General features: G+C 49.1%; 1 protein-coding gene across 2 annotated transcripts; it reads left to right on the plus strand.

The window, feature by feature from the left end:
- The first annotated feature begins 8,238 nt into the window (after positions 1 to 8,238).
- DELE1 (DAP3 binding cell death enhancer 1) lies at positions 8,239 to 22,127 on the plus strand. 2 transcript variants are annotated; one of them, XM_068536076.1, is made up of 13 exons: positions 8,239 to 8,359; positions 9,047 to 9,161; positions 9,256 to 9,373; positions 11,417 to 11,564; positions 12,531 to 12,692; positions 12,935 to 13,023; positions 13,126 to 13,222; positions 15,893 to 16,035; positions 16,879 to 17,037; positions 17,131 to 17,223; positions 19,373 to 19,532; positions 20,402 to 20,641; positions 21,535 to 21,737. In XM_068536076.1, exons 1-12 carry the CDS (start codon positions 8,329 to 8,331, stop codon positions 20,638 to 20,640), a joined length of 1,554 nt encoding a protein of 517 aa, XP_068392177.1. In that variant the 5' UTR covers positions 8,239 to 8,328; the 3' UTR covers position 20,641; positions 21,535 to 21,737. The 2 variants fall into 2 exon arrangements, with proteins under 2 accessions (XP_068392177.1, XP_068392176.1); XM_068536075.1 differs by lacking the exon at positions 20,402 to 20,641 and having other exon boundaries at positions 21,535 to 22,127.
- The last annotated feature ends 4,040 nt before the right edge of the window (positions 22,128 to 26,167 follow it).

The raw sequence follows: 26,167 nt of genomic DNA on the forward strand, positions 1-26,167 counted from the left end.
TCCAGTCATTAACCTTGTCTTCCACCCAGCAGCCTAGCTCCCTTCTACCTCAGGACCTTTGCACATGCTGTTTCCTCTGCTTGGAAGGCTATTTTACACCTTCCACTTCGACCCAGGCTGCCCGTTCTTGGGGCCTCAGTTTACTTGCCTCCAGGAAATTTCCTGATTCTCCCCTCCCCCAAACGTAGTCTCCGCTCTATACTCTCATAGCAGCCTTGGCTTCTTACTAGCAACGCTCTCAGTTGTAATGTATCATCAGTTTTGTTATATGTTTGATGTCCATCACTCCCTAGACAGTTCACTTCTTGAGGCCAGGAGCCCATCCTATTGCATTCACTGTGGTATCCCCAGCCCCCAGGACAGTGACTGACCTAGGCCCACTATTTGTGGTGAAATGGTGGGACTCTGAGGCCAGAGGGAATCTTGAATCTTCTCTATTGTTTTACCAGTTCCTTCCAATAATAAATGTATTTACTAAGCTGGGCACCAAGGACACAGATCCGTATAATTCCATTGCTGACCTACTGGAGCTCATAGTCCAATGGCAGAGACAGACATGTAAATAGAGGACAACACAACACACAGATGGGGTGGAGACAGCAGACAGGGTGTGTGGGGGGTGGTCTAGGTGGACTAAGCTTCGTGCTTTTCCTGCATTATCTTACTAAAACTCACAACTATTAGATAGGCCTATTACTATCCCCATTGCATAGATGAAGCATAGAGGTTAAACAAATTGCTTAGGATCACAAAGATAGCCATGGCAGAAGTGGCATTCAAAGAGGGCACATTCTGCTTCAAAGCCAGAGCTCTCAACTACTTGGCCACTCTGCCTCAGAGCAGAGGGCTCTCAGTGAGGTTACCCTCCCTGCCCACGACCCCAGTTCTGGTTCTGCACTGAGAGTGGGGCACTGCCCCTCACCACGTTCTTGCCAGTAGAAATCCCGCCACCCAGCGGCAGAGAGGGAGGTGGGCGCACAGGGCTGAGGGGCAGGTGAAAGCCCTACGCCCTGCTCCGCACAGGAGCTTAATGAGGAATGTTCACAGGGCGGCAAAGGGGACCTGCAACAGCTCAGCTGAAAACAGGAGCACCTCTGGCTTCTGTGCTGCCAAACCCCAGCACTGGAGGGAGGCCCCAGCCTAAGCCGGCTCAGCACCCTGAGGGTGTTGCTCTCACCTTTCACACCCACCTCGAAGCTCCACTGATCCTGCTACATCTCCTTTCACCACACCCCCGGGGCTTTTTTTTAAAGGTTGGATTCACATCCTTCATTTGCTCTTAACAGCGGCCCTGCCTGCTCTCCTGGATTCCAAGACTCAGCCAGCAAAGCTTTTGGAGGCTTACAGGGGAACTGCTCTTCAGAGTCTTCTCTGCTGGGGCGTGGCTGAGGTTAGGTTGGGGTTCCTTCGAGGATTTGATGAGACCACCCCTCTTTTTCAGCACCACGCCCCCACTCCAGTTCTCAGAAAGCTGCATCTTCCAGCAGTGGCTGGAGTATTCTGACAGGTGGATCTGAGGTCACAGCAGGACATCTAATGGAAGAGACTAGCAGGTGATGTTAGAACTCAGGAAAGAGAACAAGGGTAAGGCTGATAAGCGCTGCCATTTATCGAGTCCTTTCTGTGTGCAGGGAGCTGTGCTAAGCACCTCATGTGTGGTTGCCCAGTGAATGCTCACATCAACCCTGTCAGGAAGGGACCAGTATTATCCCCATTTCACAGATGAGGAATTGAGGCTCAAAAAATTCAAGTAACTTTCCCAAGTTCACTCAGCTAGAAAGTGGTGGTGGGGACTTCCCTGGCAGTCCAGTGGTTAAGACTCCATGCTCCCACTGCAGGGGGCACGGGTTCGATCCCTGGTCAGGGAACTAAGATCCCACATGCTGCACGGCGCAGCCAAAAACAAAAACAAAAACAAAAACAAAGTGGTGGGGGATTCAAACCCAGGCCATTAGGACTCCAGAATTCAAGCTCTTAACCACTCTACTCCTGTTTAGGAGTCAGCCGCCCAGAAGGAAGGTCAAGAAAAGAGTGGCGGGCAGACAACTGAAATGTGGGCAATGCTGTACTCAGCATCAGGAGGAAGAGGCAATGGCAGAAACAGTGATCAGGAGGTAAACAAGCATGGGAGAGGCAGTACAAGGGAAGCTGGAGAGGAGACAGATTCAAGGGGCTGACACAAAAGACGGCGACTTTTACAGGACCTGGTGACTAGCTGGGTGTGGGAGTGTCTGACACCTTTGGGGTGCCGATCACGAGAAATCCAGGAGGCAAGCTAGAGAGAGAGGACTCACATCATTGGCTCCGAGTCTGCAGTCCTGGGCTTTCCTGGGTTCCAGATGCATTCTACCTTTGGGGTCCATTAGCTGTCCCCCACTCCTCCATATCCTGATAAAAACTTTTCTAAAAAGCTATCTTCAATGAGTTTCTCACATTTGCAGTAAGAGTCAAAAGTAACATGGGGGTGGGCAGAGAAAGGAGTTGAGTCAACCCTGAGTTTAAGGTTTATTCCTGAATGGTTTGCGGAAATGATACAATTGACGGCCGTAAGGAAGGGTTGGATGACGAAGTGGTTTGGTATGTGAGAGTTAAGGAGTGGACGGTCAACTGAGTCAAGTGCTCTGGGTCAAGAATGATTGAGCGAAGGCCCACTGGTGGTTAATGAGGTGGTCTTTGATGACCCTGGTGACAGCTGTGTCAGAAGAATAGTGATGGAAGCTGGGAGACAGCGGAAAAGTGAGGGAGTCGTGAAGGAATGGGAGGCAGTGTGTGTGTTATTTAATTAAGAAATCCAGCAGTAGAGAGAACGAAACAGAATGGTAGCTGTAAAGGGCAGGAGGATGAAACAAAGGATTTTCCCCCCAAGATGGGAAAGGCCTGTGTATATTTCATAGAAAGAAAAAAACTAATAGATGTATGCTTGTCTTGAGGGTCAGGATAATTATAGAGACAAGGTTCTAGAAGAGACAGGAAGGGAATGGGACAAGGAGCAAATACAGAGTTTGGCCTTAGAACAAAGGAAAGAGACAGACCTCTTCTGTGTTCTTGTCATTTCCTCCAACTCACATTCATGGCTTACATTTATTTGTACAGTGTGCAGCTAAACATCCACAGCTGTGCTCACAGCTGCTTTCAAGTTAGATCCTTCTTCACATCACTGTTTGTTGACCACGTGCCAGGCAATTATGTGTTATCTCATGAGATGTGTACAATTATCATTCCCATCTTACAGATGTGGAAACCAAGGTAAAAGATAATATAATTCACTTGACCAAGGTCACCCAGCCGGTAAGCGGGAGAGCTGGGTTGGATGCCAGATAGTCCCATTCCAGTGCTCTTCTGTGCTGCTTCTCAAAATTTTAAAGAGTTGAAAATTGTTGCCTCTAGGGAGTAGGACTAGAGGGTAGAGAGCTGTGTGTGGCAGGGGTCTGCTGGGTTTTGTTATAAGCCGTTTAGTACCGTTTTTACTAGAGTAGGCTCTCCTTTAACAGACCTTTTTTTTTTTTTAATTTACTTATTTATTTTTGGCTGTGTTGGGTCTTTGTTGCTGTGCGTGGGCTTCTCATTGCGGTGGCTTCTCTTGTTGCAGAGCACAGGCTCTGGGCACGCGGGCCTCAGTAGTTGTGGCTCGTGGGCTCAGTAGTTGTGGCTCACGGGCTTAGTTGCTCCACGGCATGTGGGATCTTCCCGGACCAGGGCTCGAACCCGTGTCCCCTGCATTGGCGGGCGGATTCTTAACCACTGCGCCACCAGGGAAGTCCCGGCAGGCAGACCATTTTTTAAGTGAGGGGTAGAATCCACTGAGCCTGGCACGGTCCCTGCTTTTTGCAGGCAGGCTCTTCCTTAACACAGTTCACACTTAAGTATAAACTGTTTGACCACCTGGCCAACCTCATGTCCAGATGCTACCAGAAATAGCAGGCTTTCTATGACATGTTTTTGGTTTTTTTCCCTAATACAAAACAAAAAAAAATAAAAAACTTGCACAAAGGAGTCTGCATTTTTTAATGATACAAATTCCCACTAACAAAAAGCAAAAGGAACTGGTATCAGTGCTGCGATAATGACTCAGCCTTCTCAGTGATGAAGGTGAGGCCACTGGCTAGAAGGGACAGGGTGAAAATGAGGGCTTGACCCTCTCCAAACCATCCCTCACACAGCAGCCAAGAGCCTTTTAGCATCCCTTGGGCCTGATCACGCCCCTCCTTCCTTCTTTGATGTTTCATGCCCTCAGGACAGAGTCCAGACATGGGGTGGGGGTGGGGGGTGGGCGCTATATAAGACTATGAACCAACAAGGACCTACTGTAGAGCACAGGGAACTCTACTCAATAATACGTAACAACCTAAATGGGAACAGTTGGAAAAAGAATAGATACATGTATATATATATATAACTGAATCACTTTGCTGCACACCTGAAACTATCACGACATTATTAATCAACTATACTCCAATATAAAATAAAAAGTTAAAAAAAAAAAGACTTTATGATCTGGCCCCATTTACCTCTCCAGACTAAAGGGCTATGGCTATCCTATACCACCCCCTCCACCATCCCCTACCCTAGCTACAGTTGCACTGATCTTAAATTGTGCTCTCTTTGCCTCCCTGGGACTTTGTACCAGCTGTTTCCCCTGCCTGAATTGTTTTTCCCTTCCCTTCTTCATCTGGCTAGTTCCCAGGCCTCCTCATTCAGGTTCATTGGTTTAGAAGTCACTGCCTCCAGGAAGTCTTCCTGACTTCCATACCTAGGTTATGAGCCTCCCCTGGGTGTTCCAACAGCACCCTGTTCTTTCCCCACAAAAAAACCCACATTCCCCTGTATTCGTGCCTGTGTGTCTTCCCCTCCCACACTGATGCTGGGATGACCCTGTGAATTGCTTTAACCAACAGAGTGTGGGAGAAGTGACCCTGTGCAGGTTCCAGGCCTAAGGCTGAAGAAGCCTGGTAGTTTCCGCTTTTGTACTTTTAGAAGCTCTGAGCCACTATTTAAGAAGTTCAGCTACCCAGATGGAGAGGCCCTGGGACTACATGGAGAAAGAAAGAGGCCTAGTTGAGCCTTCATATGACTCCAGCCCCAGCTGCCATCTGACTGCCACCTCATGACAGACCCCAAGTGAGACCAGCAGAATTGCCCAGCTGAGCCCAGTCAGTTCACAGAACTGCAAGAGATAATAAAATGATTGTTTTAAGCCACTAAATTTTGGAGAGTTTGCTATGCTGCAATACATAACTAAAGGACCATTCTGGATTTCAATCGTCTACTAAATTTGTTTGTCCTGCTAGACTATTTTCTCCATGAAGGCAGGGACCATTCCATTCTTAAAAATTGTTGTATACTCAGGACATTCTCCAGCACAGAATAAGCTCTCATACATTTGATGAATGCAAATTAAGAATGTCTACAAAGCGAAGCCAACAACAAATGTCTAGACCACTCACTGTGTTGAGTATACAATGGCATCAACAAAAGGTGATTAACTGGACATCTGGGCAGTAAGTTCCCAATGTAAGACAGCTTACCTTTGTAGAGGGACTGAGTCAGACTGACTTTGGGCCGCAAGCCAACAACACAGAGCAACGTTGGGAGCAGAAGAGAATGGCTAATGGTTCGGGCCTGCAAGTTCAGAAGCTAAAGGCAAGGGAACAAAGTTGTTATCCCCGATGGTGCTCTCTGGGCAGCACTGAACAGGTGATCTGGTGTGTCAGTCAGTGAGGACTCCAGCTGCCCTAGCCAAGTACCCCTCACTCAAATGGTCTTTAGCATTCACAGGCTTCTAGGGATAAGAGACATCGAAATGCCATTTTACACACAGGAACAGACATCATTGTCAAAAATTTTTAACTCGCTTTAAACACGGAGGGCCTTCAATGTATGCGGAATGAATACATTTCTGCTCAAATCGGTAAATCCCAGGATTGAGGTCTGGTGGTCTTGTCTGTAATAATCATCAGTACAAAGTGTCAAGTCAACGTGTATTGTTTGAATATCTTCTGTATCAAGCCTTACGTGGGATGCAAAATGGGAAAATGCCATCCCTGCCCTGAGGGAGAGAACTGGGGAGACTAGACTTACACAAATGAGATAATTAAATAACAGGACAACATATAATTACTGCTAAATTGTGTGGTAAGAAATTAAGTGCTACAGGAATTGGGAAAAGTGGAGAGCAGTGAGGGCTCAAACAGTTGGGAAGTTGTCACTGAAGAGCTGGATGAGCTGGCTGAGCCTTGAGGAATGAAACCAACTGCAGACAGGCTGAAAGGAAGAAGGATGCAGAAGTGCTGGGAGGAGGAAGAGAGCTGAACCAGGATGCTTGTTATTTTATTTTGACACAATAACACAACGAATGTGAAAGGTGGCTGCCCCAAATCCCAAAGCCAAGGGTATTTCTGAAGTTTCCCAATATTCACATTTCTGGGCCTTTGTTTATTGCCTCTTCTGCTTGCAATACCTTTCTCCCTTCTCCACCTGGTAAATTCTTACTCATATTTAAAGGTCCAACTCAAATGCAACTACTTTTCTGAATCATTCCATGGTATCCCATAACCCAGTGCTCTTGCTTCTATTGGAACACATCTACGCCTTTTGCCTACTCACCTCCTCTACCACTGCCATTAATAGCAACTTACATTCATTAGGCTCTTACTATGTGCCGGGAACTATGCTAAACGGTTTAAATGTGTTGTTTAAGCTTCACAACAATTGCATGAGGTATCCTTTTTCCTATTTTACAGATCAAGAACTTGAGGCTTAAAGTGGTTAAGTAGGGGCTTCCCTGGTGGCGCAGTGGTTGAGAATCTGCCTGCCAATGCAGGGGACACGGGTTCGGGCCCTGGTCTGGGAGGATCCCACATGCCTAGGAACGGCTGGGCCCGTGAGCCACAATTACTGAGCCTGCGCGTCTGGAGCCTGTGCTCCGCAACAAGAGAGGCCGCGATAGTGAGAGGCCCGCGCACCGCGATGAAGAATGGCCCCCGCTTGCCACAACTAAAAGAAAGCCCTCGCACAGAAACGAAGACACAGCACAGCCATAAATAAATAAATAAATAAATTTAAAAAAAAAAAAAAGTGGTTAAGTAAACTGACCAAGAATACATAACAGGAAGTAAGAAACCATTCAAACCATTTGTGGGACTCCAGAGGCCACTCTTAAAACACTGGACCATGTCTTCCTGGAGGCTACAAATGCTCTTTACTCCTCGGTCTTCTCAGATTCTAGGATGGTGGCTGACATATGGCTCAAAAATTGCTGAACAAATTAATACCACTGTCATACACATGCCTGGGTCTAAAAGTAGGTACCTCCAGTACTCTTTTACCCCAGATAGAGACTTCCATCAAACCAGAAGTCACTACCTGGGAGAAAGGAGGAGGCAGAAAGTGTAAGCAACTTACATTTGATTTTGAGCTCCTTTATTTCACGGATTCAGGTGTGGGGAAAGAGGACCGAGGCTTTGCCCAACAAAAGAATACACAGATAACTCTGGCTGTGTCTGAAGATGAGAGCTCTGATTAACATGCGTGGGGGCGGGGAGGGGGCCAGTCTCCTCTTAGGTATTTTGAAAGCAGCAATTCAAGTTGTTCTTGTCAAATCAGGAAGGACCAGTCGAGCTCACTCCATCTGACCCTATCACTGGGCAGACTGAGGCCCAGACAAGGGAAGGGCTCGGCGCGAGGCTACACGGTGAGCCAAAGCTGGAGCCAGAGCTGGATCCCCCCGGAATCGGAACCCCACTCGCAGTTTTCAAAGCCTACCCAGTCGGGCAACTCCAAGCAGATGGCCTTGGGCGGAAAGCTCGGAATACTGGTTTCCTCCGTCGGACCCTAAGGTTCCTCTCCTCCACCCACTGGGCCTGGTGTCTCCCACCTCCTCTAGCCTCGGGGCCTGGGGAAGATTGTTCCCCCTCGAGTCTCCACGGTGTCTGCAAGGTCGTCTGGCACCACCGAGGCCGCTCTCGCTCCGCGTCTCAATGGTCCTTCTTCTGAGGCGGTTCAGCTTCGCCACCTGCGACCCCACTCCTCTGCGCGACCCCCCCCCCACCTTCTTATGCGGGCAGCAAATGACATCTCTTCCACCGGAGGCCGGGCCCATGTCCCCGTGCCCTTGTCGCAGCTCACCTCCCCGCTAGCCCCAATACGCCTACACCCCCCACTTCCTTTCGCTGAGCGCCGTCCTTCCGGCTGGGCCCCCTTCTAATTGGCTGGCGGTGAGCTTCCTTGGGGACTCGGCCACTTCGAGGGCGCCACACCGGCCACTCTAGCCGCCGTCCCGGGGTTTGGCCGCGCTCTTTCGGCTGCGAGCTCTATGGTGTTGGCGACGACATGTGGCGGCTCCCGGGACTCCTGGGCCGAGGTAAGGACCTTCGGCCGCGGGTCTTGCGGCAGCTGAGACTTGGAACTGAGGAGGGGGCGGGCCGGAGGACTGAGCCAAAGCAATAGTAGGCGGTGTTAGAGCGGAAGAGAGGCGGGGTCGTTAGGAGCCGCGCTGCACCCTGAGTCAAGGGGCCGTTCGAATTTTAGGTGTGGGCGTGGCTAGTAGGAAGAGGGTGGAACTTAGAGCCAAGGAGATGGGAGGAGCTATTGGAAGGGGGAGGAGCCAAGTAGCCGGAGATGGTGGGCGGAGTTCATGAAAGATGAGTAGAGGCCAGTGCAGTAGGCGGGGCCAATGAAAAGAGGCGCGATTTAGAGACAAAGAGCTACAAACATTGAGCGAGAGTTTGTGTATGAATGTCTGGTCATTTTAGAACAGTGGTTGTCAGCCCTAGGAGGGCGTCAGATCACCCGGGGAGCTTTTTCAAAATATTGATGCTCAACCCTGAATGATCCTAGTTTATTTGGTTCTGGGGTGGCACGCTGGAATCTGTACTAAGCAAAAGATCCCCACGTGTATGTATCCTTGTTTAAGAACCTGCAGAAGCAGGTGCCAGTGTTTCCTGGGTTCCTGGGGTGGGGCTCTGTCAAGGGTCAGAGGGAAGATTGGTGGGGCCACTGTTGCCTCAATCCCACTCATGTCAAAGTGACTGATCCTTGCTCTGCACAGCTCTTCCCCGTCTGCTGGGACCTGGCCTCCGTGGGGTGACCTCCAAGTCCACCAGTCCAGATGGACCTCAGGCTACCTCCTCCAACCTGCTGGTCCCTGTGCCCAGTTTCAACAGGTGAAATACTGCCATTCCATCCCCCATGTGCTCCCCTAACCTCCCTCTACTCCCACTTAGGACAGAACTTGATAGCCTCTGTTACATCTTCTAGGTCTGGCCACCATGGCCCAGGCACAAGCAGGGGCCCAAGGTCCCATGGATGGAAGGATGCCTTCCAGTGGATGTCTGCCCGTGACTCCCGGAACACATTGTGGGATGCCATATCATGGGTAAGGCTTCCCCAGTCCTGTCCTTGACCTTCAGTGTGGATGAGAATGATCCTGTATGGAAGTATAGCCTAGAAACAAGAGCTAGGGCATCATTGTGGCCACACTCAAAATTTGAGTAACTCATGGCATTGGAGCATATTTGGGGAGATATTGCTGCTCCCTTTCCCCCTGCTCTCCATGTATATATTCCTCCTTTCATTCAGTAAACATTTAACACTTTCTTTGAGCCAGGCATTTTTTGCTAAGTACTAGGGACATAGCAGAGAACAAGGTAGATATGATTCTTGCCTTCCTGAATCTTACAATTAAATAATACTAAATAGCTAACTTTTAATTTATTATTGTATCTATGTATATCATCTTATTTAATCCTTACAAAATCTTGCAGAGGAAATATAATCTCTATTTTATAGATGAGAAAACTCAGGCTCTGAAACTTTAGGTAACACTCTTAAGGTCACACAGCTATTCAGGAGAGGAACCAGATTTTACTCTGGAGCTCGTGCTCTTAGCTACTATGCTCTACAGCTTGGTTGTTATACCTAGTATGGCTTGTAAAAGCACATAGTACATATCCTGACCCATGATCGTCGCTCAATAAATATTTGTTAAATCTGATCTATAAAGGCAGAGGCTCGGTAATACGAGCTAACACGAGGTCTAACAAGGCAGACTCTTTGCCTCTTAGGTTCTGCTTATAAGATATTCTAAAGGAAGTTGGCACTCACGTCACACTTGTCTCCATCACTTCTCATCCGTCTCACTTTCATGCTGCGTACTTTGGGCAAGTGGTTTGACCTTTCTGAGCCTCAGTTGTCTCATCTGTAACTTGGTGTCATCAGCAGAGCTGAGACTGGAATGTCTCCATGCCAGGGACACTTCTGTCTGGGGAGCTGTGGCCTAGGGGCATAACACACCCTGGAGAGGGATATGTTTTCCCATTTTGTCAAAGATAAGAACCCTAGGGCAATCCTATAGTGAGTTCTTCTAGAAACTGGGTCTGCATCTCAAGGGTCCTGATGCCATCCCTCAGCTCTGTCACTACTGCCTATGTGAAAGGGCCTGAGCACAAGCTTATCTCCAGTGATATGGATACGTGTCCCTGTTACTGACATTGCTGGGACCTTCTCTTCCTTCTGGTCTCAGCACACACATCACTTCTACAGAGAGGCTTTCCTCTACTCCCTGTCTTGTCTGGGGTCCCTCTTATGCCCTGTGTAAACTCTTGATTTGTTTCCTTAGCGGCCTTTAGCATAATTTGTAGTTATTATATTATTTCTCTGTGTACTTGGATTTTGTCTTTCTCCCTCAATGAAGATATGAATTCCATGAGGGCAGAGACTGGGTCTGTCTTGTTTGCCATTGTATACAGTGCCTGTTGCAACAAATAAGTATTTGGGTGTCCTTTCTCGTGCATAACACAGGAAGGGACAGGGAAAACCAAGCAGTCACCGGGCTAGGAGCTAGCTTAGGTGTTCTGCAGACCTGTTGGAGAAGAGACACCCACAACAAGCCTGTAGCTGTGAATGTGTGTGGTGGGGTGCCTTGGGGGTGGGGGAGGAGTTGTGCCAGGCTAGAGAAAGAGGGAGCCTGATGGAGAACTCTGACCTGCCTGCATTTGGCTGCATGTGTGGCCAAGCCCAAACTTTCCACGTTATCTTTTTGCCTGCTTAGACTTTGTTTATTCAGTCACTCGCTCAGGCGTTTATTCAGCGTGTATTTATTAGTGCTGTATCTTAGTGCTCTGCTAGGCGCCGGGGATACATAGGTGAGCAAAACAGACATGGTTCCTCCCTCGTGGTGCTTAGAGACTAACAGGAGAGACAGACCTTGATGAATAATTGTAGAGATGGCTGTTTAAGTACCAGTGTGATCAGGGCTCCATGGGGGAAGTTCGGGTGCTTACGAGAGTGTGCAGTGGGGGAGCGGCTACAGCCAGGAGTCAGGAAGGACTTCTCGAGGAAGTGATGTTGGAGATGTAGGCGGAGACTGAAGGAGTTGACTGGTGGAGAGCTGTGTCCCCTGATGTGCTGTCTTCCTCAGGGCACCCTGGCCGTGCTGGCCCTGCAGCTGGCAAGGCAGATCCACTTCCAGGCATCCCTGCCAGCAGGACCTTGGCGAGCGGAGCGCTGCTTTTGGCGCAGTCCTCTGGACCGTTTCCTCTCATCTCCCTTGAGGCACCCGCGCTCCTGTGAGTTCTCACTCCCGGGGACAGGAGAGCTGGGCTGGGAGTTTCTCTGGGCCAGGAAGCATCTCTGGACACACCTCAGGAAAAGAGCCGTCAGCAGCTCCTTGCCTCTCCTATCTGCAGTCAGAGGAAGAGGAATGGGAGGAAGGTCTGTCCACCCGGCGTGTGGGCCACGCCTGCCCTCCAGGGTCCTCCCATGTCCTCCCCTCCCCTTCCATTGACGGAGCCCCGCAGGGGTCCAGGTTATTTTAGATCCTAGGAGTGGCTTCCTGCCCACTCCTCAGCCAGTTAGGTCATTCTCTGGTCAGTCATTCATCAATAAGTGAATCTTTATTGAATGGCTATCATGTGCCATGGTACAGAGGCAATGCAGCATAGTGATTAAGGCTCTGGAGTCACATTTTCAGGGTTCAAGCCCAGAACTGCTGATACTAGTTTGGTGTCCCTGGATGAGTCACTTTTAACTTCCCTGTGCCTCAGTTTCTTCACCTATAGAATGGGGAAATAATAAAACCCACCCCCACAGGTTTCTTGGAAGGACCAGATGAGCTAATACATGTCGAGGACTTAGAACAGTGCCTGGCATGTAGTATGTGCTCAGTAAGTAGCGGTTTAAGTTCTTGCCCTTAGTATTATGATTATAATCATAATCAGTATTAACCATCAAACAAAGTGCTAAGTGCTGGGGCTAGAACAGTGAATAAAGTAGATCCCTCCCTGCTACTGGAAGAATTCAAGCCAAGGAGCGATTTATGCTTGGGATGTGGGGATCAGCATAAATGTGGGCCCCTCTCCACCCCTGCGGAGGGAAGCCAGCCAAGGAAATGGAGGAGGAGGCATGTGAAGGACGTGTCTCAGGAGTTTCCAGATTCTTCCTTTGGTCCGCGAAGCCTCAGGGAGGGCTCAGTCAGCCCCGGCAGGCTGAACCTATCCCCTTCTGATGTGACCGCTCTCACTGGCTCTTTCCAGCACTGCGGAGACACATTCTGCCCAGCCCTGATAGCCCGGCTCCCAGGCACACTGGCCTCAGGGAACTCAGGCTGGGCCAGGAAGAACCCTCCACTCGGCCCGAGAGCCTCTCTTCACCCAGTTCCTTGAGAGCAGCTGGTCTTCAGGGTGCCTCTGAGGAAGGTATGGTCCCACCTCCTAAAATCAGCAGAAGGCGGTGGCGGGGTGGGGAGTTGGGCAGATGGACGTTTGTTGCTGCATATGCCACATTGGGGAATTGTCATTCCTGTGAGCCCCCTTGCTTTCTGGGGCAATTTGGAATGATTCTGGTTCCTGGCAGTGGTGCTGGATGGAGGGCTCTGTGGACTGGGAGAGTGAGAGAAAAGGAGAACTAGCACCTTCCTCCTTTGCCTTTTCCCTTGCAGATCCCAGTGACGCCGGCTTCCTGCATGCCAGCAGTAGCTTCAAGTCCAAGACGAAGCCAGCCCAACCTCAGCCCGCTGGCGAAAAGCAGGTATTGTCCAGATTTGGCCACCTGGATCCCCGTAACATTCCCCTAGACAGGTGGCAATCCCAGTGAACTGCCCCATGATGAGTCTTTATATTTCTTCCCCAGGAACAAGATAAATCAAAAAGTCTTTCCCTCGAGGAGGCCATGACTTCCATTCAGCAGCTCTTCCAGCTCAGTGTTTCCATCGCTTTCAACTTCCTGGGTAACTGGGTGGACCCTGTCTCAAGGAGGGCAGATGGGAAAATGGAAAGGGTATGCGGTAGGTCAAGTAGAGTCAGGGCAGGGAGTGCACAAGACAGAGTTTATTTTCTCCCAGGTAGGTCGACCAAATCTGGCATGGTGGCACAGTGGTATCAGGGACCTATTCTCAGTCAAATGGTTCTGCCATTCTTAAAATGGGCTCCCATCTCAAGGTTCAGTTTGCCTCATATCCAAATTCTAGCTAGCTAGAAGGGAAAGGTGGGAAAACTGAAGGACCACTCCTCCCCAACCTAGAAGTTGCACAAATCATTGTCCAGAATGAAGGCTCGCGGCCTTACCTAGTCACAGAGGAGCCTGGGAAATATAGTCCTTAGCTGAATGACCATGTGCTTACCTGAAAATTCGGTTACTGTGTAAGAAGGAGAAAATAAATCTTGAATGACACCTTGAATTTTCTGCCGCACTTAGGCAAGAACAGGCTCCTGAGGTTTGGAGCAGGCCCTCAAGTGCCCTTTCTTACCCACATCTGGAGACTCCAGATTCCGCTCCACCATTTGTCCTATTCTCCGCAGTGACTTGGCTTCTTTCAGGCCTTCTCATGTGGAGACCCAGACTGCCAGCAGCATCTCCTGGACTCTAGTGGGCAAGTGAGTGAGAGGCTAGAATTCATTCAGTACAAATGTATTAAGCATTCACCTTTTGTTAGGCCTTAGTTTAGGTGTTGGGGATACAGTGATTCACAAGACAAAGTCCTTACTCTCATGGAGCTGCCATGTGAGTTGAGGGAGAGAAAAACAACAAATTGGTAAACAAATACAAAAGAGAATTTCAGATAGTGATAAATGTTATGGAGAAAATTAAACAGGGGGATGCATTAGTGACTTGGGCAAGGAGCAGCTTTGATTTGGAAGGCCTCGCGGATGGAAAGATCCTTGACCTGACTGACAAAAACAAGCCAGTCTTGTGAAGAAAGCTTTCCAAGTAAAGGGAACAGTCTCGTGGAGAAAGCTTTCCAAGTAAAGGGAACAGCAAGTGCAAAGGTCCTGAGGCAGGATTGAGTTTTGTTTGTTAAAGGAACAAAGAAAAGGGTGAGCGTGGTTGTAGTTTAGCGATCACCAGGAGAGTAGAAAGAGATGAAGTCAGAGAAGCAGGCAGGGGCCAGATCAGATCAGGCCTGCTGAGCCATGGTGGCGTATGGTTCTTCTAAGTGAGACAGGAAGCCATTGGAGTGTTTTACGCTGGAGCAGGAAGTGGGGGTAGTCATGTGATCTGATTTACTTTTCCAAAGATCTCTCTGCCTGCCTGCTCTGTAGACAGACGCGGGTCGTAGGAATGCCAGAGGGGAAACAGGAGACTAGATTGGAGCTGTTACTGATGGCTAAGCGAAACATGATGGTGACTTGGTCTAGATTAGAGGCAGAAGATCCAGTGTGGGGGATGGGGACAGGGTGGGATCCTGTGCCCTCTTGAGCCTTCTCCTCAAGGACAGAGGGCTCTGTGAACCCTCGACAGTGAGTTTTCAGGCAGCCAGGAGGTGACTCATTCACTGCTGGCCGAATGGAACCCGGTTTCTGCCTCATTAGCTTTTTGTGATTTTTCATGGGCAGACAGTCTTCTGAGAATTTTCTTGCCCATTCCTTCCTTCATATGCATATTCATTTATTCAGCAAGTGCTAAGCACTGTGGCAGAACACAAAGGGAGCATAAGCCATAATCATATTTTGCATTTGTATAGAGCTTTCACCCTATGCAAAGTTATTTCTTCTACGTTCTTTTTCTGCTTCTGCCTCCAGGATTTTACAGTCTAATTGAGGAGACAGGGCTTGTACTCTTGAAACAGTTTAGTTCCTAGAAAAAGGCTTGTGTATGAAGTAAGTGCCGAAAGAGTGTTTAAAGCCTGAGTGTGGTCTGAAGATTCTAGAGCAGAAACAGGTTGGGAAGGCCTGATGATAAGAGTTAGAAAAAGGTATCCCAGGCAGGAGAAACAGCTTGAGCAAAAGCTTAGAGTTGAGAGTAGGCTGTGCTCAGCCCCTTCCCTGTTTTCCTGTTCGTTTGGATGATAAAGAGAACATGGGCTTTGGAGCTGGGCTCTCTTTCTTATATTCTCTCACAGTTTCCTCATAAAGCAAGATCGACAGTGTCAGCTGTATCAGTTACGTTATGTTGGTTACAAGCAGCCTAAAACCACTTTGGCTAACCTAAGCACAAAAGGAATCTATTGGGATCTGTTGACCTGCCAAGCCTCAGAAAGGACAGGAATTAGAGAGGCTCCAGGGATGCATGCGGCAGTAACTGAGAAACAGTGTCTTCAGAGTGCTGCCATCAGAATAAACCTGCAGAAGCTGTTTTCTCTCCTGTTGCAGCCAGACCAAGATTCAGATTCCTGAGAGAGGGTCTCATTCGTTGGGAAGAGGGCAGGCACATTGATTGACAGCACTGGGGGGAGGGCTGTTCCCAAATGGAAATTAGGATGTTATTACCAAGAGGAGGATGGTGTACAGGAGGGCAGAACCCGCTGATACCTATGGCAAACCAGTGAAATATTCAGAGGATGGAAGTGCATGCGAAGTGTCTAGCACAAAAAAGAAAGGAAGGAGCATGTGGGTATCTGACTAAGAATGTGGGGAAGTTCACAGAGGAAGCTATGTTTACGCCTAGTGCTTTCTTACAGGGACAGAGAACATGAGGGATGGAGACTACATGGCAGCCTTCTCTTGCTTCCAGAAAGCAGCAGACCGTGGCTACAGCAAAGCGCAGTACAATGTGGGCTTGTGTCACGAGCACGGCAGAGGCACCCCCAGGGACCTCGGCAAGGTACTACACCTCCTCCCTGCCCCCAGGCCTGTGGCCTGGGCCGCACCGCCCAGAGTGACCTCCAGAAATGAGCAGTGGGCAGGGCTTGGGAAAGTCCAGCTTCTCTCTTCCAGCCCGGAGGGAAAACTAAGAAAGAAGTCTCCAGCTTCTAGGAATTTAGACTCAAAACACAGGAAGGCCAGGGACCTTGTCTTTCTTCTTTGCAGCTGTATCCTCACGACCTAGAACATTACCTTGATGAATGGATCAATTAATTCTAAAAAGTAGGATAAGTATGCATAGATGTTATATATAAGAATTTATATATAACAGTTTCTTAGAATTAGATACAATGGCCAAAAAAAGGGAAGAAACTTGAAGTTCCTTCAACAGAGAATTGGTTAATAACATCTATGTGGGCCTTAAAAATGATATGCTAGATCTATATTTATTTGCAGGGGAAGATATTCATGGTGTATTGTTAAATGAAAAAAAATAGGTTACAAAAAATAGTGAGTGTAGTTCTCTCTCTCTCCCTTTCTTCCTACACACACATATACACACACGCACACACATTTATATATGTGTGTGACTGTATATGAACATATTTGTGTATATATGTTAATACATACAGTACAGGGGGGAAGAAATTTGCAAGATTTTACACTAAAATGTTAACAGAGAATGATCTTTAGGAGGCAGGATTTCTTGGAATTTTGTTTCTATTTTTGGCTTATCTGTATTTTCTGACTAATCTGTAATGATTATGTGTTATTTAATTAAAATAATTTTTAAAAACTTCACTCCAAAAAAAGGCAGCTTACAGAGTTATCAGTTGACTGGATGTTTTTCCCTTTGCCCCAGGCAGCCTCTTATTACCAGCTGGCTGCCAGCCAGGGCCACAACCTGGCTCAGTACCGCTATGCCAGGTGCCTGCTGCAAGATCCAGCCTCCTCGTGGGACCCTGAGCAGCAGAGGGCAGTGTCCATGCTGAAGCAGGCTGCAGACTCAGGCTTGAGAGAGGTGAGTGCCATTGGTGGGGTCACTCCTGGGCACTTGGGGCATGTGGGGCCTGGCAGTGACCAAGATACCTTTTTCCTTCCTCCTTGACCACAGGCCCAGGCTTTCCTCGGGGTGCTCTTCACCAAGGAGGCATACCTGGACGAGCAGAGAGCCGTGAAATATCTTTGGCTTGCAGCCAACAATGGGGTATGAGGTGTCCATATCCAGGCATGATGGGGATCAAGTCTGATAAAGGAAGGGATTTTGGAACTGGTACCGTGCCTAGGAGACGGTTGATAAGAGCATCGGGCTGGCTTCAAGCCTTAACTCTTGCTGACTTACTGTGTGCCCCTTGGACACGTCCAGCGGTGTGCTGGCACTGGCTTGTACCAGCCTGCGAGAATTGTTGTTAGCTTGAAATCAGCTACGGGGAGAGCATTAGTAGCACAGAATTGCCAAATGCTACAAAACAGGGCTTTTTCCCCTGGAGAGCTGGTTGTTAAACATTTACTAGCATACTACCGGGCTGGTCACTTCTTGTTTTCCTCGTCTCTAAGATTGGGATAATAATGCCTGCCTGACCTGTCTGCCACTTCACAGGGTTGTCGTGAGGATCAAAATCTAACTGAGATAGTAAGTGTGAAAGTGCTTTGTAAAGTGTACACGTGGAAGGTGCATCATCACAAGTGGCTTAGTCCAGGGAAGTCAGAAGGCACGTGAGGTGAAGACATTGAGCAGTTTGGGCGGTAGAGGATGTCTGGTTGTCTGTCAACTAGGGGTTGGCATCCAGGCAGCATGGAGTTTGTTCCACAGAGCATTAGTTCCATGGAACGTTTATAAATAATACGAGGGAAAAATGGTCAGATGGGTTTGGGAAATACTTCGTTAAACAGGTATCTTTAATGCAGGAAATCTCAGAGCTTTATGTCACTGTGAATTACTGAAAAGGCATCTGTGGGTTTGCTGTATCCTCAAGTGTCTTTGACCAGTATATTTTTTGAGTTGTATCTTGAAGGACCAGGAGCCCTGGGTTAAAGCCAACAGTGGCCACGTACTAGAATTTCCCTGCTTAGGGGCTGCTGCTTCTCTTTACTTCCTGGCCAACACAGTGATAGCGTCATTGAACTCTTGGGCATCAGAATACTTCTCCTTTTTCACTCTGTGTTGTCCAAAGTATCTGCAGTAGCCGTCAAAAGGGGACCAATGTCATCAAACAGTACCTGCCTCTGTGCCTGACTTTCTATGAAAGAGCCCCAGAGTCTTCCTTGGGCTCAGTGGGTTGTGTGACCATGTGTGGGACAAGCCTGGGGGCACCCTGGCTGGCATTAGTCACTCAGCGCACCAGGGGAAGTGCACAAAGGGATGTTGTGTAACACATACGTAACAGCATGTGTGTTTTGGCCTGACTGTGTCCTAAGCTGGCCTGTAGCCATGAGTCCACCATATTTATTACATAGACTTTGACCTACATGTTACAGAAACTCTTTAGAGGGTAGAAGAGAAATAGAACCATGGTTGGGAGATTGAATATAATGAAAATATTCATTACAGAGAGAGAGAGATGAATGATGTGGGCAACTAAAGGTGTGGAAATAATAACACTAATCTAAGCACTTTCCACATATTGACACATTTAATCCTCACGACAGGGTAATATGGTAGGTGCTATTATTATGCCTACTTTACAGATGAGGAAACTGAGGCACAGAGACACAGAATATGATGCCTGAGGTTACACAGCTGGTAAGTGGTGGAGCCAAGATTGGAACCCAGGCGTCTGGCTGTAGAGATTGGGCTCCTACTCCCTACCTGATACTGCCTCTCTCAGGAGCCTAATTCTCAGTGAGAGGGGAGAGAGGATCCGGAGCCAGGGACAAAGGGATTAGCCTTTTAACCTTTCAAAGGAGGAGAAACATGTTCTCTGTAATGTATGCTTTGTAGCCCTCTGGGTAGAGATCAGGAAGGCATTCAGGGCCTTGGAAGCCCAGTCTCCACCCTTGCTCCTGGCTCTTTCAGGATAACGTAGGAGCCTGACTACCTGGGCTCCCAGAGCAGGGCCAAGTGCTTCCCACAGCCTTCACTTCTGCACACTTTCTGCACCATCCTCAGCACGAGAAGCCTCCACGCTGCTCTGGCCGGAAGCTCCCTGGGTGGAGGGATCCCCGTGTCCTCTGTTCTGGGCCTCTGGCTCTTCACAGTTGAGATCCCTTGGTCCAGGGAGGGTTGCGGCTGGGCCTGACCCTGCAGGGGTGAAGCACCAGCCTGCTGACTGCTGCACCTTCCTCCTGCCCCAGCGTTTCAGTTCTTCAGTCCTGCATGCGTGGGCATCTGTGTGTCTGTCCGTCTTCTCCTTTAGGACTCACAGAGCAGGTACCACTTGGGAATTTGCTATGAGAAGGGCCTTGGTGTGCAGAGGAATCTGGGAGAGGCTGTGAGATGCTACCAGCAGTCAGCAGCTCTGGGGAATGCGCCCGCCCAGGAGAGGCTGCGGACCCTCTTTTCCATGGAGGCAGCAGGTACAGATGAGAGTCAAAGCCAGCAGGTGCCTCCCCGAGCTCAGTACCCTGTGACAGAGAAGGGGGTGGCAGTAGCCTTTGGTCTCTTTGTTACTTCTGCTCCATTGGTGGGAACGAGCACAGCTTTCTGAGTCAGACAAATCAAACCTGAGTTTTAACCCCTGCTCTATTCCTGAACTTGGCCTGTATGTCTTTGCACCTCTGTTTCTTCACCTCTGAAAACTCATTAGGTTGTAAAGATTAAATGAGATGGGACTTCCCTGGTGGCGCAGTGGTTAAGAATCTGCCTGCCAGTGCAGGGGACACGGGTTTGAGCCCTGGTCCGGGAAGATCCCACATGCCGCAGAGCAGCTAAGCCCGTGTGCCACAACTACTGAGCCTGCGCTCTAGAGCCCACGAGCCACAACTACTGAGCCCACGTGCCTAGAGCCTGTGCTCCACAACAAGAGAAGCCACCACAATGAGAAGCCTGCACACCACAACAAAGAGTAGCCCCCACTCGCCACAATTAGAGCAAGCCCGCGTGCAGCAATGAAGACCCAACGCAGCCAAAAATAAATAAGTAAACAAATTTTTAAAAAAAAGATTAAATGAGATGACAGCAAAGGGCTTAGCACAGCCTGGCGCACGGTAGGTGTTGAATAAATGGTAGTCACTCCAATGACTTGTCAGGAGAGACACTATCCCAAGGCTGCCTCCGTGCCCTGACTTACCGTCTAGGGCTCTGGGAGCCCTGCTCACTCCTGACTCACTCAGGCTGACCTGGGTTAGTAGTGCCAGGGGAACCAAGTCCTTTAAGAAGCCCTTGCTCCAAAGTAGGAGTCTAAGAACACAGCCTGAGTAAGAGTTGCTCTCGCCTCTCCTCGCAGCCCCGGGGCCCGGCGACCTGGCAGTGAGAGGACTGAAGTCGTTTTCCAGCCCCTCCCTCTGCAGCCTGAACACCTTGCTAGCAGGAGCCTCACGCCTGCCACATGCCTCGAGCACAGGGAACCTTGGCCTGCTCTATAGAAGCGCTCGTCTCAGAGCCAGCCCCGGAGCCCCCAGCAGGGCTGTTCTCCCACACCCCTACCCCTTGGAAAGGAGTCTCGTCAGACTGGGTTTTGGCTAAGGTGAGATAAAATGCAGTCACTGGTACCTCTCACTGGTGCTGGGGGGAGGGGCGGGCAGGGAGGAGATGGAATGGCAACAAAAGCAGGGTGTCAGTATCCCTTTACAGGGTAGAAATTCCATGGGGGCTCAGGTTCCCAAGCAATTTCAAGTGCATGGCTAATAAATGACTTTGACCATTTCCCCTAGTTGGTAGCCTCACAACTGGGCAGTGGACACATTCATTTTTCGGCCATGCCACACGGCTTGTGAGGATCTTAGTTCCCCAACCAGGGATTGAACCCGCGGCCTCAGTAGTGAAAGCGCCGAGTCCTAACCACTGGACTGCCAGGGAATTCCCCATTCACAGTCATTTCTGTTCTGTGCATAAAAAAGATTCGTTCAGTGACCTGTGAAAAACTTTACTGAAGGGTCCAGAGACCCTGGTCCTCGCCTTAGCCTTTGCCTTTGAGCAAATCCCTTCCCTTCCCCTTTGCCAGTCTTCAATTTCCTCAGGCTTGGACCACATCATTTTTTGCCAGCGTCTGATGTGTGTGTGCCTCCAGTGCTTCACAAGGGGATTTTAGGTAGTATTCAAAGTAATATTGTTTACTTTTAGTGTTTGTATATTAATATATATTATAAAAATGCGATTAGCATATCATAATGTCACAGATATTAAAAATAATGAATCAAGTAGAGAAAAAACCTTGTGACATTGCGTAAAGGGGAGCACAGATCGAGAGGTGGCAAAAGTCATGGGGTGGTTTCATGAATGCCTAAAACTCAGGAAACACTGAATGACGTCCGCTTTTGTTCATCCCCAATGGATTCCTGACTGTCTCCATTTCACCTTTGATTTGGAAGGAAGGAGCATAGTGTCTAAATGCCTGATGTAACTGCTTGACTTTTTCAGACCTTCACACTTCACTCAGCCCTAAAGATGAAGCCTGCGAGTTCTCAGAGAGATACCACAACTTGAATCCCAGAGAAGAGGCCAGATATTCACCCGCCTTCCCAAAGAACCTTAAGTACCTGCCCAGCACAGTAAAGAAGAAGAAAGTGTGTAAAGACCCAGGTTCTGGCCACATCACCTTGAAGCAGTGGCCTGACTTGCTGTGTTGTTTCCTCAATTGTAGACCAAGGGCAGCGGTGTCTGCCCTCCTACCCTCCAGGGCTGACATAGGGCATTTCACTATGGAAAGGACGTTGGTGCTCACTTAGGCCTGAGGAGGCAGAGTGATGCCCATGGTTACATGGCTTTATGAGTCACCAGGCCAGGACAAGGACCCCAGCCTCCTGACTCCTGGCCCAGGGCTCTTTTGCACAGTTCTCACGGTAATTTTAGGTGAAAGCGTTATTATCGTCCTGCCGATATGGGGGTGGTAAATGGCAGTTGGGCCCTTGGAGTCTTGGAGCAGGAGAGTGTAGATTTTGAGATCCTCTTTTGTGAAAGGTTTGTGCCAGAAATGGACGGGAGTTTAATAAAACAGATACTGGATTATCTCATCACTCTCGCCCTTGAGTATGTTGGGGAAAGCCAGGGAGACGGGCAGGGGAAGCAGAAAGCCGAGGCTCCATCCTCATCTCTAAACTCTCCATTAACCAATTTAAAGGGTCTTAAAAGCTTCTCCAAGAGAGAGACATAGCAAAAAATGATTTCTGAGTCAACGCTAATGACTCCAATTACTGAATTTGTGGGTAGCTGTTCCCCGGCTTCTGGATGTTAGCCCAAGTCCAATAGCAGAGATGTGGTTGAGGACGGGGCATGGGAGGGACTGAGGCCCAAACCCCCTAGGAACCGTCCAAATGTGAAAGACCACCCAGCATGGCCAGCTCAAAGCGGGGAGGATTTGAGGAGGGGAGTTGTCCACATTTCCCTCTCTGCTGCCCACCCCCCTCCCCAGCCTCTAGTGGTCTCGTCACACTTTTCCCAGCAACTTCCTCTCACTGCTGGAGCCCTAAGCTTCCTCCAGCTTGAGCGCCTCTCCGGCCCTCTGCTCCCTTTCCGGGGCTGCCCTGCACACTGGCCTCACCCCCACTGGTCCCCTCATGTGGCTTTCTCCCACAGATGGCTCCTTGGAAGCAGGGACTTTGTCTTTGGATTCCAGTATCCTCAGCACTTAGCACAAGGTCCCGTCGTGCAGGTAAGGGCTCAATACACACATTGGTTAAAGCTCCGGTTTTTAAGCTGTGCAGTGCACTAATCTCTCTGCAAAAAAAAATAAATAAATAAAAGATTTCTGTGGTCAAATAAGTTTGGGAAACACTGCACTAGACATCCCCTTTTTATAGATGCACGATGCACATCAGCATATTCAAGGTTCCAAGAAGTCCTGCAGTAAAGAACTTGGTTAACCCAATGCTTCCCTCACAGAGTCGGGCGCAGAGCCCGGCTCCCTGCAGATCGCCGATGAACCTTCCTGGGGCACCCTCTGTGTAAAGTGTCACTTCCTGCCTTCCCGTGGAGCTCCACTTGCCAGCCTCTTTCCCTCCTGTTGTCACTTGGGGTTCTCTGATTATGGGCTCCTCTGGCCATGCCTGGGGCAGAGGGGCAGTTCACACAGTCCGGGGACCCAGGGCCTTCTGTGTTGATGGCCAGATAGGGCTCTCCCTCCCTCTCTGTCGTTATAAGTTAAGTGCTGATCCAATTCAGGGTACCAAATGTGGAGGGAGGATATTTTTAAGCTCTCCTTGTGGAGCAGGAAGGATGGAAGAGTCGTGAGAGAAATGCTGTCAAGGGGCCAAGAATCCTTGCTGTTCAGTCCCTACGGTCTCTGTACAGCCCCAGGGGATGGGCTTCCTCGCAGACCCTGGAACTGCTGTGCTTTTGCCATTAAAATTCCGTTATTAATGACTCATTGTCAGTGCCCTGAAAGGAAATGTGAGGGGAGGCTAGGGAGGTGGCCTTTGTTAGCAGGGCCAGCCTGGGTCAGGATGACCCCAGGTTCGAGCCCTGATGCCCTCAGCAATGAGCCCTTTGCGCAAGGCTCTGCTGCCTCAGTTTCCTCATCTGGAGATGCTGTTTTCAGGGAGCCCTGACACTGTGGAGGGAATGAGGCTGTTTGGTTCATTATATCTTCAGTGCTAATACAGGGCAGGGCACTTAGTAAATGTTCAGTAAATATTCATTCAGTGAATGAGTGATTGCATGCATTGTCTTTTCTCCAGCGGACACCACCACCAAGCCTACCCAGCAACATAGGAGGTGCTTTAAAATATCTGTTGAATGTATGATTCTGTATACCCCTCCCCTGACTGCCATTCCTAGTGCTACTTCTGACCTGTAGTAATTGCTCAGCAAACATAAAATGTTTGTTGAATGAGCGTTTCTGATCGTGCCCTCGACCCCGGACCCATTATATTGTGCCCAGTACTCAGTAGGGACTGGAAAACACTGACCTATTTTCTAGGTACACACTATGTGCCAGGCTGAGCCTGTGCTAAAACTCCTCCCTCCCCTCCCCTGTCCTCTCTTCTCGTGTTGGAGATTTGGTTCTCTCCAGAGTCCCAAGAGTGGTAGTTGCCATCTCACTCATTTCAGTCAGAGGAGAGGTAGGGTCAGTGAGCTGCCAAGCTGAAGTTGGGTGACAGACAAGGAGGCTTCCTGTCAATCTCAGAACTGCCCCCAGGCTCTGAGTGAGCACTGCATTGCACTCCTGGTGCTGGAGAACGGCTGACTATTGATAAAAAATGTCCCTCTGCGCTTTCCAAATTAAGACGACATTTAACTGAGTGCTCGCTGGCTCGCCAGCTCCTTCAGTCTCCCGGGGGACAGAGCCCATCTTGGTGGAAACAGTTTTGAGCACGTCCAAGGTCTCAGCTCTGACATCTCGGCTGATGTCAAGAAGTTTCTGTAACCTTTCTGTTCAGCACACTTGGTTCTGTCAGCATACACACCGTCTCACTCTCAGCCGGTTATCGGGGAAAGGGCTGGTATCAGCCTACTTGGAGGGGTTGCAACGTTCGGGTGACAGCACTAACCCTCACGTACATACACCCCCGCCCTGATCAAAGGTCGGTTGCCTCAGAACAGGAACGGCTCTACCATGAGTTCTCCAGGTTCTGCGGGGAATAGAGGATCACAGTGGGCCTTAATCTTATTTAGGTCACAGACCCCTTTGAGAATCAGATGAAAGCACTGACTCCTTCCCATAGAAAAATGCACATCTTCCCAATTTTGCATGCAGTTCAGCAGGTTCTTAGATCCTAAAGCCCAACCAAGAACCCCAGGTTAAGAGCCCTTGATATATTAGAAAGAACATCATCCTGGATCTCAGATGCAGCTGCTAGCCCTGTCACAAGCCTGCCGTGTGGCTCTGGGCCAGTCAGCCCTTTCTGTCTTGCCATTTCCTTGGCTATAAAGTGTTCAGACTCCTTGTGACTAAAGTTGCCCATGTCTGTGGAGGTTTAGATAGTGACTGAGAGCGGTGCTGCTTATCTTTTTATAGGTCACATGTTCCTTTGCAAATCTGATAACTCCGTATCTTCTGCCTAGAAAAATGCCTGTACACAGTCTTGCCTGGCATTCAGGGGGCCCAAGATTTAGGACTTTTGAACTAGAGTGAGGCAGTGATCCAGTTGCGAGCCCTGGTTCCAGTTTCCCTAGGTCACCTCCTCTCCCCATCTCTTCTCTCCACCTCCCAACATCAGCTCTGCACTGAAAATCCACTAGTAACTGGGGGTCAGCACTGTCTACTCCAGTGCTGTGGTTTTCAGACTTTGTCTTCACATAATGGAACATTTTTTTTCTCTTTTCTAAGGAAGTCTTACCTGGAGCTCCAATATAGAGAAAAGGGACTCCTGTAGCATTTATTTACCCATTTATTCATTTATTCTTCCATTCAACAAGTATTCATCAAGTGTTGCCTTGTGCCAGGTACCCGGCTGGTCAGGTTGGAGACCCTACCTGCTTGGTGTCCCCCAGCCTCTTTCATTGACTTGGGGAACCCAACAGCTTGCAAATCACAGACCTTGTAAAGAGTTTACTCTGCCTCGGAGTGAGATGATCAGAGACCTAGAGACCCTGCTCCAGAAGCATTCCTGGAGCTCCTGAAGCACTATGAGGGCCTCATTTTCCTCATCTGTAAAACGGGGTAATGGAATAATGATGCCTCATTGCATTCCAAGTGTGGATGGTTTTCATTATCCCTAGTTGGGAGTATGATTGGCCCATTTCTGTGGACAGTGAACATGTGTACTGAGCTCCAGAAAAAGGGCAAAAGGACAGGCACAGAAAGGAATTTTTCCCTTTAGTATCCAAGAAAGCCCCACGTTACTGAGAAGCTGAATAGACTGCTTGGAAATTTCCAGGGAAATCATAAGGCTGAGCCTTGGGAAAATATTTGCTATTTTTTTCACTCCTTCCTCTCCTGGAAGGTTTGCTGCTGTCAGTGTCAATTTCATAGACCCGGTTCACACACTGTCCTCTAGGGCCTGAATTCACTGCTGTGACAGAGGAAGATTTACTCACGATTGGTGGGTCTGGAAAGATGACTTCTGTACCTGAAGGGCTGCTTGCTGGGAAAGGACAGGAGTCTGCAGACGCC

The sequence above is a fragment of the Eschrichtius robustus genome, chromosome 2 (genome assembly GCF_028021215.1).
Source record: "Eschrichtius robustus isolate mEscRob2 chromosome 2, mEscRob2.pri, whole genome shotgun sequence".
NCBI lineage: Eukaryota > Metazoa > Chordata > Mammalia > Artiodactyla > Eschrichtiidae > Eschrichtius > Eschrichtius robustus.